The 15,144-nt window shown below is 30.6% G+C and overlaps 2 protein-coding genes across 3 annotated transcripts in view; both read left to right on the top strand.

Moving 5' to 3' along the window:
- Window positions 1-81: 81 nt before the first annotated feature.
- Window positions 82-10,466, top strand: LOC141446853 (RRP12-like protein). The gene is made up of 22 exons (XM_074113748.1): window positions 82-214; window positions 287-455; window positions 564-690; window positions 772-957; window positions 1,041-1,157; window positions 1,249-1,443; window positions 1,517-1,752; window positions 1,951-2,218; window positions 2,490-2,654; window positions 2,746-2,867; window positions 3,591-3,723; window positions 4,230-4,466; window positions 4,585-4,811; window positions 4,895-5,018; window positions 6,330-6,594; window positions 7,464-7,621; window positions 7,706-7,965; window positions 8,267-8,433; window positions 8,893-9,099; window positions 9,758-9,880; window positions 10,004-10,199; window positions 10,292-10,466. Exons 1-22 carry the CDS (start codon window positions 85-87, stop codon window positions 10,386-10,388), a joined length of 3,909 nt encoding a protein of 1,302 aa, XP_073969849.1. The 5' UTR covers window positions 82-84; the 3' UTR covers window positions 10,389-10,466.
- A 2,416-nt stretch (window positions 10,467-12,882) lies between these two features.
- Window positions 12,883-15,144, top strand: part of RhoBTB (Rho-related BTB domain containing) — an 89,793-nt gene continuing 87,531 nt past the window's right edge. For both annotated transcript variants that reach the window (XM_074113751.1, XM_074113756.1), the window contains exon 1: window positions 12,883-13,149. The gene's annotated coding sequence lies outside the window, so the exon portion shown is untranslated. The remainder of the gene's footprint in view (window positions 13,150-15,144) is intronic.

Raw genomic sequence — 15,144 nt, forward strand, 5'->3', positions numbered from 1 at the left:
GTTAGTAGTAATGGTGGACCTGGGCTTGCACGTGTGTAGATTGTGCTAAGCTCTGCGCAGTATTTGTATAAAATCAAGTCGAAAATGGCTAAATTTCGAAAACGGGTTAATACTAAAGGTAAAAGATGGAAAAAAGGACAAAGTTCTAGTTCAAATCCCAGCATTCAAAAGTATAGAGAGGCTGCACAATCTAGGTTCTTTGGACCAGTTGAAGGTATGATTTAATATTTTATTTTTTGTTTATAAAATTGATTTTTTTTTATAAAAATAAAAGTTATTTATTCAGGAGAATCTAATCTTACTCAGGATGCTCTACAGAAGCACAATGCTTTTGTTGGAGGTGAAATTGAGGAAAATAATGATGTTGAACTTGAATCTTTTGGAAGTAAAACTTATAAAACGTTTGATACTTTTGCTAGTGACTGGAGTTGTGTCAGTAATCAGTCATTTAGCAGGTATGTCCAGTTATTTAGTTAGGTGCAATTTGAATTACAATCTACATCATCTGGCCTGTTACTAGAAATTTGTTTATTTACGGTGCCCTTAATTTTTTTTTTTGTTAGTTTAATTAGAAAATTTCGCTCTGATTCGGACATGCACAAAAGTATGCTGGCAGTATTAGCAGCAATCACAGAAATTATTAAAGAAAAAGGTGGTACTGAGTCATCGACTGAATATTTTGCAGCTTTGGTGAGCTTTAATTTCACTACAGTTTTAAGTATTTTTTTAATCTTCTGGTACTTGTTGAACATTATTTTCTGAATTTTCTAGATGACCTCCTTGAATTCTTCAGAAAATGATAATGATTCAATTGCAGCAATTTTGAATCTTTTAAGTATGTGCATTAAAAGTACACCACAGTCCGTGTTGCAGATAAAATTTGCAGATACATCTTCCATATTAATAAATCTTTTGGCTAAATATTCACAATCTGAAAAAGTTCCCATCATTAGATCTGTTAGTAAAGAAAAAAAAACAAACACCTAATTTCATTTATATTATTACTATTAATAATTGTTTTAATTTGTTTTACTTTATAGCTTTTGGGTTGTTTGTCAGTGCTACTAAGAGCCCAAGAAGCAGCAGTATGGAATGTATCTTCAACATTGCAAATTTTAGATTCAATTCTTACTTTTATAATATTTTCAAAGCCAAAGGTATGGAAAATTTCAGTTGTTTTTGCTGTAAAAGTGGAAGAAAAATAAATCAGTACGTTGTTACACAAATAACTAGGTTTTCCCGTTTTAGATTAGAAAAGCTGCACAATATGGTATTGCAGTGATCGTTAAAAATAGCAAAATCACTCCAAATGCCTTGGGTCATATTGCTAAACATTGCATTAGGCTTGTGGAATCAGTAACTACTGGTGGAGTAACGACAACCCTTCATGTTTTAACCTTGTTGAAAGAGATAATGCACAAATTTCCTAAGAATGAAATGAAAGTAAGTTTTTACAAGATTTATAACAGAAAATATTTCTCAGTTTAAAATCTGTGATAATATATTTTTTTTAAAGGAATGTTGTGAAAGTGTACTTAAAGTTATGACAATGAAGAACATTTTATTAACTTCCTGTGGGATGCAAGCACTTCATGGTATGTTAGAAAATCGGCCAGCACCGAACTGTTTACCAGCACACCGTAATGCCAGGCTGATTAGTGCTTTATATAATTATCAACCTCCATCGGATGATATACAACCTATGCAAGCTTGGCTTGTAACCATGCAACAAGCTTACATTAATCTCGCTAGGTGAATGCAATTGTGTATTTAATTAGGTATTCTTTGTTGTTAGAACTGCTCTTTCTAACCTGCGTTAAGTTTTCAAGAACTATGGATGTTTAGGGACTTGCATATCTTTGAAAATATGTATAAGTCCTAACGATTAAAATATTTATGATTATCTACATAAAATTTTACTGCCACTTATAAATAAATCCATTTTTACAGGACTGACATTAGCTTGTGTATGGCGAACATTGTAAAACTGTTTCGCCAACTAACCGAACTCTATCATGGCCAACGTCCTGACATAATGACTGCGGTAACGTATTGTTTACAAGCAATCATGACTGAATGTGTCGCCCCAGCGGCCCATGCAAAACCAAAATTCAATCAACCAATATCTGAAATAGCGTGCATTTTAGAAGATCTACTATCGCATAAAGTTGGTACAGCGTTGCCTCACATATTACATCTTCTCTCAGCATTTTTTAAGGTATGTTGGACTATTGCATCAAACAGATATCGTGTTGTTTTATGATGTTTTGTAGCCCTGAAGATTTGAAACTTTGGCGTAAATATTTTTTTGATTTATGAACTGACCAAAACCTAAGTTTCCTCAGAAGTAATATTGTTTGAACACTGATCAAGAACTGCTACAATTTATGTTGTTTTATTTCCTATTCATGTTTTATCTCCCAAAAGAGTTAAAACACCTTCCCTCAATGAAAAAAAAGGTCTTTTTACTGTTATTTGTTTAATTGAAGGAATGTGGAGAGCATTGTGCTGAACTTTTAACCCCCTGTTTGAAGTCAGTAGCGGAACTAAGAGATAATACTGAATTCACTTATAAAAGTGAATTAGAAAATACTGTTGGCAGTGCAATCAGAACAATGGGTCCTCAAATTGTTATCGATACTGTTCCATTTAAGGTATGATTTTTGTTTTTTAATTAAAAAAATGTATAAGAAAAAGTTAGTATTCACTTACGATTATTAAGCTGGAAAAATATTATTATTGCAGATTACTCCTGGAGATCGGCAATTTAAAAGAAGTTGGTTGTTACCAGTTTTCAAAGATAATATCAAAAATGCAACACTTAAATGTTTTGTAGATAGATTTTTGCCTCTTGCTGCTGTTTGCAGGTATGTTTCTTCTTTCTTTTCTCCTTTTCAACTTCATGAGAGAAAATTTGTGCGATCATCCTAGATTAGATTTCCTATTTTGTGTATCTCTAAATACAGTTTTCAGAAATCAGTTTTCAAACAGCACATGTGCGTGTTTGTAGTCAGTATAACTTAAAAATGGAAAAGCACAATAACTTTAACTTCTATATTTTGTTCAAGTGCTATTTTTGTTTCTAAATTGATATTTACATCGACAAAATCAGCCAACCGATAGTGCTATATTTTTTTTTTAGAATCGATTTTCCAGTTTTTGGAATTTTTCGTGAAATATGTCAAACGATTTCCTTTAATCTTATTGTTATTGCATAAATTTTTTGTTTATAACCTTTATTTGAAACCTTCCTCTTGAAAAATTCGTTTTCGAGTATTATTCTGGGAGCGGGGGTTAGTCTTTTCTTTAATGTACCACTTTTGTTTGATGTACTTTCACTACGGAAGTTGTGATATTCCGTTTACAGTCTAAGTGAATTAGAATAATTTTTGAAAGGCAACTGTCTTTTTCTTACGAATTATAAGTTTAAAGAAAAAATTGTTAATGATGGTAAGTGAATGTTGTGTGAGAGAGAGACCCGACTTCATTTTTTACTTTCATTACAAAATAGGAAAGTGAGAAATTAAATTCATGATCCATTTACATTTAATGATTGTTAAATTGTACTTATAAAATTTTGGTTCATCCAGAAATGAAGGAGATAGACTAAAAAAAGTGAATGATCAAATTGGTGCCGTAAGTTATGATCTATTGCAGTCACAAATTTGGGCACTGTTGCCAAGCTTTTCGGCACATCCAACAGATATTAGTACTTCATTTGGAGTAAGTATTAAATTTTATACTTTATATTTTACTGACTGAATAAATGCTTTCATAAAATTTTAACTGCTTCAATCATAGTGAACTTAGCGAGTTTTTATTGATCTTGGTATTAGTGTTCTAATCAATAGGAACTAAACTTACACCGACATATGCAACACCTTAACAAAACTATCTTGGGATTGGCAGAGTTGGTCATTTCCAATGTTTAGTACGGTTTTTACAAACTGTAAATTCTTTGTAAGAATTAAATTGTTGCCAAAAGGTCGGAGACTAAGGAAAATGAATTAGCACTTTTAAAATAGTTATATGTAGAAAAAATTGGATTGATTGGTTAGTACAACGATCCTAACTTATTTTGGAATTTCCACGGACAGAAACATGTTTAAAGATCCACAGAATATGATAAAAAGGGAGTACATATGGCTTTCATTTGTGATTTATTTCACAATCTTGAAAATGCTTTCGAGAAATTGAACGCACACTAATGGAAATTTCTAATTTTCCAGTCATTGGCAAAAACACTTGGTGGACTGCTCAATTCAAGAAAAGATCTACGATTAATAATACTATCGACACTTAGAAAATTGATAACACATTCACTGGAAACTGATAATAAAGGTGATATTGCCACAATGGGTAAATATGCTAAAAATTATTTACCCATATTATTTAATATTTACATGACCAAAGTTACCGGAAGTGATGAAGAAGGAGCAAGATTAGCAACATTAGAAACTATTAAGGTATTTTATTTTTTCACAATTTTATGCATTAATTTGATTCTGTTTTTCTTCTTGAAGTAATTTTAAGTTAGTTATCGTAATTTCTATATATTTTTAAATTTTTTATTTTATCTTTAAGGTATATCTTAAAATCTCTGAAAAAGTGTTGACCAAAGAATTATTTGATCGAGCTTTAGAGAAAGTACAGAATAAAGAATCAGAAGAATTTATTAAAGAAAATGTAATGGATTTACTGAAAGCGTTGTTACCATACCAACAAGATCAAGATATTGCTAAGTTATACAATGAAGTTATTGCAAAAATTAAGGAGACGGATAACCATAAAGAACAAAAGAAATATTATAGGTAAAATCTATAAAGTATAAATGATATTTCAATATTTTAATTACTATTGAATCCTTTAAATTTATTATAGATTTCTGTTTTAGATTATTGGAAGAGATATTAATAGCAGATTCAGAAAGTTGTGTACAGTTTTTAAATGCAAATATTGACCAAATAAATGAACTGGTTTTAGGATCACTAAATAAATCTGCAACTAACAGCAAAGGGGTATGGTTGTTATTTTGAGTATTTCATAATGTAGTTGGCCGATTTCTCATTCAACATATTTTTAATTATTGTTTTATTTCCAATTTCCTGGTTCTCCTGAATTAGGGAAGTATAGCAATCGTGCAGATTTTCTAAGGCTTGATATAAAGTAAAGTTACGCCTATTTTTTCAAGCGTGCTTTACGCCCAGCTACTAAATTAGGTGTCAAAGACCGTAAGACTTGATTTTTTGCCACCAAAACTTTCTGAATGGCTGTTGCGATCTGATGTACTTTAAAGTGGGTGAATACTTACTAAATTTCACTCTCTTTCTTTTACTTTTTAGCAGCTCCTCAATACTCCAACCTCAACCAACTTTCCTTTTTAATTTCAGGAAACTACTGTATCTATTCCGAATGATATCCTTTCTTCTCTCATTTCGTAACCTTGGCGACTTTCTTGTATGCCATTTAGCTAACCACCTATTCCTTGAGTCTGCCGTTTTCTTCTTCTTTCTTCGGCTTACCAGTCTAGGATTTCTTTTAGCCATTCTTCCATCATCCAATCATTACCTAGGTCGTATGGTCCTATTTAGATTGGGTCCAATCAGAGGACCTAACGCTAACCTAGCGATCAAAATTCCTTAACCTAAAGTACCTATGTATTAAATTAATTTTTCTCTTTTTTTAGAATTTTCATTCGTTTAACTTTCATTTAATTTTCATGAACTGATAATTTTATTTGAGAATTTTCTCAAGAATAATTCGATTATTCGATTGTTGGGATAAGGAGGGAATATTCTTTCTCTAATGTACAATTTTAGTACAATGGGTGATTCTACGTGTTTAAATCACAAAGGGATATTGTCCCTTTGTTCATTTAAGACTCCAAAAGTACAAGTAGTATCACATAACTGATTGGATCTTTCACTTTTGTGAGACGATTTCGAAAATTTCTCCAAAATTGTCTTTAAACTACGTATTTGGATCAAAAGTTGATTATTTGAATACTTTTTCTGGGAATTTTGAGCATTTTGAGGCTTAAAATGTTTCTGTAAGTCAATATGAGTATTGCTGTAATAAAAAAGCCGTGTGTGTGTGTTCACAACAGATTATTATTAATTATTTTGTTTTTTCTTATCAACTCTTAAAGGTCAAAACTCGATTAAATTATTTATATGCTGAAAAATTAATGTCAAGTAATTATTATTACTAATTAGCCAAAGTGCAATATCATTGCTATGTTTATGCTATGTTTATAAAATAGTTCATGTAACTAAAAAAGGAACAAAAAACTATAACTTTACTGAACTACTTTTTTTTATTTATTTCAGGCTCGTTTAAGATGTTTGTTTGAACTTTTAAAAAGGACTGAAAATCCTATCTCTCTCCTAGACACAGTGCTACCGGAAGCGATTTTATGTGTGAAAGATATAAACAATCGTTGCAGGGAAACTGCCTTTCAAATATTAGGGCATATTGCTAAAAATGTGGATTACAAAGATTATATAAATATATTAATTGCCGGCTTAGCTGGAAATCCAACAATGACCAGCTGTTCACTTTTAGCTCTTGCGGCCATTGTTTATTATATTAAAGGTTTGTTTATTGCAAAATTATAAATTCTTCTAGAAGTAATTTATTTGCCATTAATTTGTGAAGTTTTTTGGTGTTTGATTAGTAAATCTTAGGGAGAAAAAGATTATTGCTAATTTCAGTTATAATTTTGTTTAGTTTCGACCTAGGGTATAGGTCATTTATGTTATAGGGTTATGGAACATATTTATTGAAACAATTCACAATAATTTCCTCGCTGAAAAGCACGTAGACGATACATTGTGAAGCATCATTGCCACAAAAACACACGCAATACTGATACTTTTCTTTAAATATCACTCCTGCATATAATTCAGTATAAAAGGAGAAACAAACTAACAAATTAATTTTTTGACATCATCTTCATAAGAATCATTAGATCAGACAGTGGACAGATGAACACAAATGATGTGAGCAATATGTATATACATTTGACATTAAATACATTTTTTTATTATTATTATTACAACAAAGAAAACAATTTAAATTTCAAAACGAATACGAACAATATAAACAAATATGTCAGCTTACTACAATACACGTAAAAAACTTTTGACAATGGGTGGTCTGACTTTTCACAATCAAGATTATTTTAAAACCGACCACTTAGTTCCTTAAACACCTAATTACGCATAATGTAAAATATATTAGAAATTTTCTTAAAATTAAGGTAAACAATTGTTGAAAACTATTTCTTATATCACCTACAATTAATGTAAATTGTAATCTGTTTCTGTAAATATGTGAAGATGAGCTATTCCCTAGATCGATCGAAAGCTTAGCATTAATACAAATTGGAAAATTATGACTGAAATTGGAAATAATCGTTTTTGTTTTTGGATTTTTCTGTTAATTGATGTTAATTTTTATAGATTCTCTGGATCCTGTTATTGAAGAACAACTTTTGTACAATGTTGGCCTGTTGGCTGTTTGTAATACTAGAGAAATTGCCTCTACAGCCTTGTCATTCATTAAAGTTTATTTATCAACGTTTTCTCGAGAAAAAGTCTTCAAATATTTACCTCAGTTGGTTAGTAATTCATACTAAATATTACCTATTGAATATAATGAATGTACTATACTTACTAGTAATGCATTGCTACTTAATTAATAGATAAAAGTATTGAGCAATATGGCCGAAGACTGTAAACGTCACAGCCGGACTAAAACCAGAGATATATTGGCCCGATTAGTTCGATGGTTTGGTGGTGAATCTCTTCTGAAATTAGTACCAAATAAGGATGAAACTCTAAGGACAAGAATCCGAAATCTAGCCAAAATACAGATTCGACATCAAAAGAAACGAGAAAGTGATCGTCAATCTAAAGCGACAACTGATATTTCAACGTTTACTATTGGCAACAAACAGAAAAGGTAAGAACGTCAACTAGATCTGAGAAATCTTGCTAAAGCTATAATAAAAGGCAATTCCTGTTGTGAATGGAATGACTTATACTTAAGTTCCTTTGGGTATATTTGGATCCTGATAAAATTATGCTTGATTACCTGTTAAGTTATATTATTTTTTTGTTATTATTTCTCATTAAAATTCTATGGCGAACTTTATACTATTTAAGCTACCTCTTAATCACAAATTTAACTGAGTATAATCTAAAAATATATGATCTAAAAAATAGTATCTCTAGAAGGGTTTATCAGTTTGAATTGATTTCAGTATTGAAGAAATTTTGAATGAATCAGACTCAGATTTACCTTTAGATGATGATGAAGTAGAAGAAAATGAAAGACCAAGAAAGAAGAATAAACAGAAAACATGGATCGCTGAAAATGCTGATGAAATTGTCGATTTTACAGACATTAGAGCCTCACATAAAATTACTGGTTTGTATTCATTTTTACTTAATTCTTACTCAGTTTTAGTAATGCAAACTTATTTTCTATTTTGTGTTTTTATGATTCACTTACAAAGAAAAAAAATTGTCTTTACAAATCGATTGTAATGTCTTTCTTGCTGTACTTTAATGACGTTTGTTGGGTCTAACTGTTTGGGTAGAAATATCTTTTTTAGAGAGTATTATACTTCAGAGGGTGCTCTGGGGAAACTGTGGCGCCATAATTGATGCGAACAATATTTTATGCACAAATTTGAAGATTAAAGAATTCTTTACACCTTACGAAGTATCATAATCCTACAGTCATATTCCGTGATACCAAGTACCCATTTCGCTTCGCCTCTTCAATCCTATTCTATCAGTTCTTTCCCAACAGTCCTCCAGCTCTGGTTTTGAAATATATTGTAATTTAGTTTTCAGGTTTGCTAAGGTATTTTTTTTTTCTTAGGGACAAAACCTGGTTCAAATCTAGCAATCCCTACTCTCAAGAAAGCCAAACCTAAATCTGATTTCAAGACAGCTCCTGATGGTCGACTAATAATAATGGATGATAAAGCTCAAGATATGGAAGAGGATGATGACGACGATGATATAGATTTCTCTAACAGGAAGAAGAAAAAGAAAAAACAGGTTATTCCTGGATTTGAGGATTCTGGTGAGTATACTTAGTACAATTTGAATCCGACAAAGTATTCTTCTTCTTATCCTTAATTACTACCAACTGTCCATTAACAAGGTACATCAAAAAACAGTCTTGTATAAAGAGTTCCCACTTTTCAGTTTTTTCAAGTGTCCTAGTAATAGAAAGTTATGTTGTACTGTGAATGTTCTCTCTAGATTATTGCTTTTTTTCTTTCTTTCTTTTAATCTGCTTTCTTTTAATTCGATGAACCATATAATATACGTAGAAAAGTGCACATGGACCGCTCTGATCCACGATAGCCGAGCGGTTAGAGTTGAGGTTCCTGCTAAGCTAAGATGAATTGTTGGTTAGTGGGGTTCGATGCTGCCGGTCTAGGCCTTGGATTTTATTTTATGTTTTATTACGAGAACAGTAAAGTATGTTCGCTAGTTGCCTCCTTCCATGACACTTAATTTGTTGTTTGGACTTAAAGCCTGTCTGAGAAGGTAGGCATTACTTAACTTTTTTGTCTTTGATGTTTTCTACTTTATTTTTACTTATTTGTATTCAGTAATAATTAGTACATTATCCATCTCTCCTGTACAGACCCCCTTTTAATGTACCATTTTTAGGACTTACATTTTTTATGTGACTATTTTATTATTTTCTTATCTATATTTTCACCAAACAGATGATGATTACGAACCATCCGACGATGATGTTCTTACAAAGACCACAGCAGCTGGATTGGGTCTTAAAAGAGCACTCAGTGTCAGTACATTAAACTCATCTACGAATACTAATAAATATCGAGGTGATAAAAAATATATTTTTGAAATTTAATGTATTTTTTTAATTTTTTTTTTTTTTTTTTTTAATTCTCTCATTTTATTTACTAATTCAAACAAATGATGTTTTATGTAAAAAATCGTTACAGCTGGTGGTACAGGAATCCATAGGCCAATTAAGAAAGCGGTTAACAAAAAAGAAAAGCGAAAGAAAGGCGGTGGAAATTTTCCAGTTAATACAGGCGCTGAATATAAGGCAATTAAAGCTAAAGGTGATATTAAAAGGAAAGGTAAACCAGACCCTTATGCTTATCTACCCCTTAGAAGGGATGCTTTAAATAAGAGGTAAGCTGTGCAAATTAGTTTGAAGGAAGTAAAGTTTTGTTGTTATTTGTTTTTCAAGTATAATAATGTTCTCAATGTTTTCTCAAAAACAGGAAACGCATGAAAAATATGGCACAAGTGAAAAATATTTTAAAAGCTGCAAAAACTGGTGCAAATATTGGCAGGAAATTTAAGATGAAAAAGAAATAGATGGGCTGATCTCAATGTTTTATAGAAAAAGTATGATTGATTTGTTATATATTTATGTAATAAAAATGTAAATAGGTACTTTTTATTTGTCTCTCTCGTTTCTGTACAGAAAGACATTGCAAGAAGTAAGATTTGCGGCAGTGGTCCTTGAAATTCTTTTTTTACAAAATCTTTTTATTGGTGCTCAATGTTTCGTGTAACATTGGTGCTCTTCAACAGGTGCTTATCGAAATTTATGATATATTTTTATATACATAAGTACTAGAGATATGAGGTAATCTAAACAAAAGAGAAAAAATACGAAATACCCACCCAAAAAAAGACTAAATGGCGACAGATTCATTTAGAATGCATAGTCGAAGATAATAATTGCAGCATTAAAATTTAAGTCAATGTATATAATCTAATATAAATTACTTTTTGTTTATTAAATTGCCACATATCTTCAGTATTTCTATAAATTCTGTTGTAAACTTCCTGAAGCTCCTGATGAAGAATACCAATGGCGTCTATCTCAGAACACTATTAAAAATATTTATGTTAAGGAGCGTTCACACCAAGCAAACGCGAACATATCTTCTAACCCCACCACAAGCTGAAGCTTCTAGTTCTTGGTGTTAATCATTATTGTCCATTGATATTGAAGTAACTCCTGCAGATACACTTTCGTGAACTCATTCAATTTTATTTCATAAAGTTTGTCATTAAGTTCGTCTTTTTATTATTATTATTATTAAGAAAGATGTGCGACTGAGCTTTATCTTGATTGTTTGAGCTTGATTAATGTTTTGATGAAACTGGGCCATATTTTGATATGTTTTATTAATGGGAGGAATCATAAAAAGCTCATCAGAAAGGGGAACCTATATACTTTTAAGGGAAACCCATGATACTGACTTTTCCAATGTGACCCTGGCCAATCAGAAATACTATTTGACCGTGTTTCAAACTGTAATAATTCGTTCCTAAAAGATGTTAACATGACTCCCATGAGAGAGTGGGTTAGGGTGTAAGTTCTTTGCAAGTGGTCGCCTGCAAAATATGTTTTATTTTTATAAGGTATGCTCCCAGTTGGCAACATTCCTTAGATGCTGGTGGTATAAAGGAAATCAAAAGATTTTTTAAAAAAAAGCTGCAAGAAACCACTTCGGTGAACATATTTTGCAGGATTATCATGGAAGGTGAACTAACAATATAATCAATCAACAAACGGAAGACCGAGTTCGTCTCATGTTGCAGAAGAGGAACAATAGCGATTGTTTGATAATTTTACCAATATAGATATTTTAGATCAGGTAATTGATAAGGTACAACATGAGGAACACCATCTCAGCCATGCTGCCTTCTTCATAACTTCATAAGGAACGAGTCACAAGATAATTGTCAACGTTATTTATCCTTTTAATATTTTAGTCTTAGAAAAATTGATATCTTAGGGAATTTTAAAGAAACCAAAACAATATGGAACTTTCTAAAATGCCACTTTAATGTAATGTTGTTTCAACACACGTATAATTTTACAAAAGCACGCTAGAATGCCAAATTTGATGAAAATCTTTTTAACAAGGAAATACGACTTTACAGTTTAACATTCTGTTGTTCAATTTTCATTTAAATTGGTGTGCTAACTGCTTGAGTATAAGAAAAAAAAAGTATGTATATATATTTTTAGGTTTATGGAGGCGATGGATATAACTTAGAATGCTGAGCTCTGAATTTGAAGAGGCGCATTGCAAGATGGTGGTTAGTTCAATTCTATTGTATTCATTAATAACAATGCGATCATGCTAAAGCTTCCAGTTTCTCCGGAAATTGTAAGTTTTTATTGAAGGAACTTTGTCGAGGAGTGCCTGTTTTGTGTGTGCCCTTATAAAATATTATTTTAAAGGGGAAAAAAAGCACACGAAACTGAAACTTTATATTTTCGACTTGATCCCACCGAAGTACCTGGCAGTAACATAGCGATCAAAATTCCACATTCGGAAGGATTACTTTTAATGGATGGACTTTTCCGAGATATTTTTTTGGAAAACGCCCACCTCGTATATAGATTATAAAATTTGTAGATGAACTTTTATTTTAATAATTATTTTAGGTAATTTTTTTGGGGGGGCTGGCATCTGAGAACAGATGGGCGGTAGCGTGCACCTAATCTTAGTAATAATAAAATATTTTTTTCAATCGGATGTTTCGAGAAAAAGATACTGAATGTTTTAACGAGATGAATTGTAATAAATTTTAGGCGTATAAGCAATTATTATAAATGATAAAAATACATATTTTACGCTAATTAATTATAATATGGCAGATTCATTCGCAATACTATTATTATTATTATATCAACTTTATTAAGAAATATTACGCAGGAGAATATGTGTTTGCTATTGAGAGCGCCACCATCTGTGCAATAAATAATAATAAAAAAAAGGCACAACAAACCTGCTCTGACGGTCAATTGGTGAAACACCGTCTCAGTCCTGGAAAGTTGAGTAACTGGGAAGGTTATGTTAAACAACTTTTCTGCAATTTCGCCTTCATTGTTGGTTCGTCTGGGTTATTCATATCATTAACAAGAAAAAAAAAAAAAAACTAGATTGTTCTTTTTTCCTAGTTTTTACGGAATCTTTTGTAAACCAATTTCTTTCGGAAAAAATAATTAAAATCTTTACTTTTCTTTTTTGGAGGGGTCTAAAAACAAAGAGACAATCAGCTGAGAGATTTGCAAAGTGTTTTTATTTTACACTCTTTTTAAAAGATTAAGGTAGGTTATGTACTTCTTTCTTTTTTCTTAGACTTATCATTCCCAAGTGTCTTTATCAAGTTTTATTTGTACCATTGGTCTTAGTTTGTCTATTCTTTTTTAAGACTCTCATTACAAGTTTCTTATAAACGATTTGAATTCAATTAATTTACTAGAAATACTTTTGTGTTTTCTGTGGCACTATCAACAAGATTTAAAATTAAAAGCTGTTCTTATTCTATGCAATGAAATTGAAGTCTTTTGAAGTTGTTTTTTTTTTTTTGTAATAAATATTTATTTTTTTTAATCGGAACTGACCAATTGAAAGGGTTGTAGGATCAACTGTAGTTGATAATGGGGACAATTGAGGTCGTGTGAGTTCAAGGCCTATGTACAAATTTGTTTACTCACAGATATACTAAGTTAAATCTTGTAGTTTATTTATTTTTTGGTTATTACTATTTACATATTCAGGTTTTTTTTTTTTGAGAAGATAAATTATATGTTCCAATATAAAACCCTGGAGTCTTTTCTGATACCTTTTAGGGCTTAAATAATTTACTCCCTTGTAGTACTTTAGGTTTTTTTTTTTTTTTTTTTTAACTGCATTACGCAACTCGAACCCTGTTTGATTAAAAGTAAATCCAACAATATTGCGTATCAATTTTTTTAAAGGCGTCTTAAAATATAGAGGAAGATTTTTGCCTTATTATTTTTGATTTTGAAGCATAATTAACAAGTTTAAAGTACTTTTTAGTTTTTATAAAAGAACATTCTCAATTTTTGTTTTATTTTTTAATGAAACACACCTTGCAGTAGTTTCCTTAAAATGAGATGTTATTTTGATTAGTTCAAAAAAAAGGAATTACCTAATTTATTTTATAAATTGACATTCCTTTAAATTATTATTATTCTTTAATTTTTGCCAATTCGTATGTTTTTTTTATTAGAATTGATTTTTATATATTTTTTAAAATTTTATACTTGCCCCAATTACAAAAAACAAAAATATTGTATTATTATTATTTTTTTTGAATGAAGACGAGACGAAACAGAGACGTATCTCGACAGCATTGATTTTATACCTACTGACGTCAGAGACCCCGGATAGTGTGAGTTAGGTTTAGGAAGGGCATGATGTGCAATGCTTCCATCCCCCCGTACAAAGAGGGAAGGTATCCAACCTGATAAGGTTCATTGAAGTTGTTTTTATTAATATTATTATTATTATTATTTAATTTTCTATTTATTTAGAAATATTATTAGTAACTAATTCAAGCCTTTAACAGCTGATCTATAAAATACGTATTCCATTCTAAAACAGCTGGTTGGTTTGGGCTTTTATTTAATTTTTTTTTATTTTTTTGGCGCATTGAATTTATTATTATTATTTTATCACTTGATTAAATATTTTTGCAAGAAATTTTTTATCTTAATTTATCTTTTTATTGCTTATTTACATTGGCTAGGAATCTCGTTATTTTGTTCTGTCTGGGGTTATATAACGGTTAGTTAATAAAATATGAGATTTAAATTGTAAGTTATGTTTTCTTCATAGTGTTTTGCACATGTATAGTATATTATAAAATTATCATGTGCGTGACTGTGTACAGAAAAAAGACAGCGAAAAGTATATCTTACAAAATAAGAAATAATTTACAAAAATCGTAGGACAAAATTTGAAACATGGTACTTCAACTGTTGTTTAGGGGCACTGTTACTTTGATTTGATGGCTTCTGCCTGACTTTAAATTTACTTTTTTTTAAGTTTTTATAGCGCTCGATGAATTTTTTTTTTAAAAAATTTATTTTGAATCTAAAGTAGTACTACTTTTATTTTAAAGTTTTCCGAAGAATATTGATTCTTCAAAGAGACTCTCAGGGAATTGACTGTAACGTTAAGCGTCCAGCAAAGGGAGGAGTCAGTACAAATTTGACTCTATCCACTTCTATGATTGTTCTTTTGAAAATTATTTGTATTTGTCATTTATTTTTGGCACATCGATTGCTCAACGT

Source organism: Rhodnius prolixus, unplaced genomic scaffold, assembly GCF_049639745.1.
Source record: "Rhodnius prolixus isolate KJV_2025 unplaced genomic scaffold, Rpr scaffold_7, whole genome shotgun sequence".
Lineage (NCBI taxonomy): Eukaryota > Metazoa > Arthropoda > Insecta > Hemiptera > Reduviidae > Rhodnius > Rhodnius prolixus.

What these genes read in the sequence shown, in the direction of transcription:
- LOC141446853 (XM_074113748.1), top strand. Translation starts at nt 85, where the DNA reads ATGGCTAAATTTCGAAAACGGGTTAATACTAAAGGTAAAAGATGGAAA. An exon ending in CCTCTTGCTGCTGTTTGCAG is followed by an intron (nt 2,868 to 3,590) that starts GTATGTTTCTTC and finishes TGGTTCATCCAG; the next exon opens with AAATGAAGGAGATAGACTAA. An exon ending in TCCTGGATTTGAGGATTCTG is followed by an intron (nt 9,100 to 9,757) that starts GTGAGTATACTT and finishes TTCACCAAACAG; the next exon opens with ATGATGATTACGAACCATCC.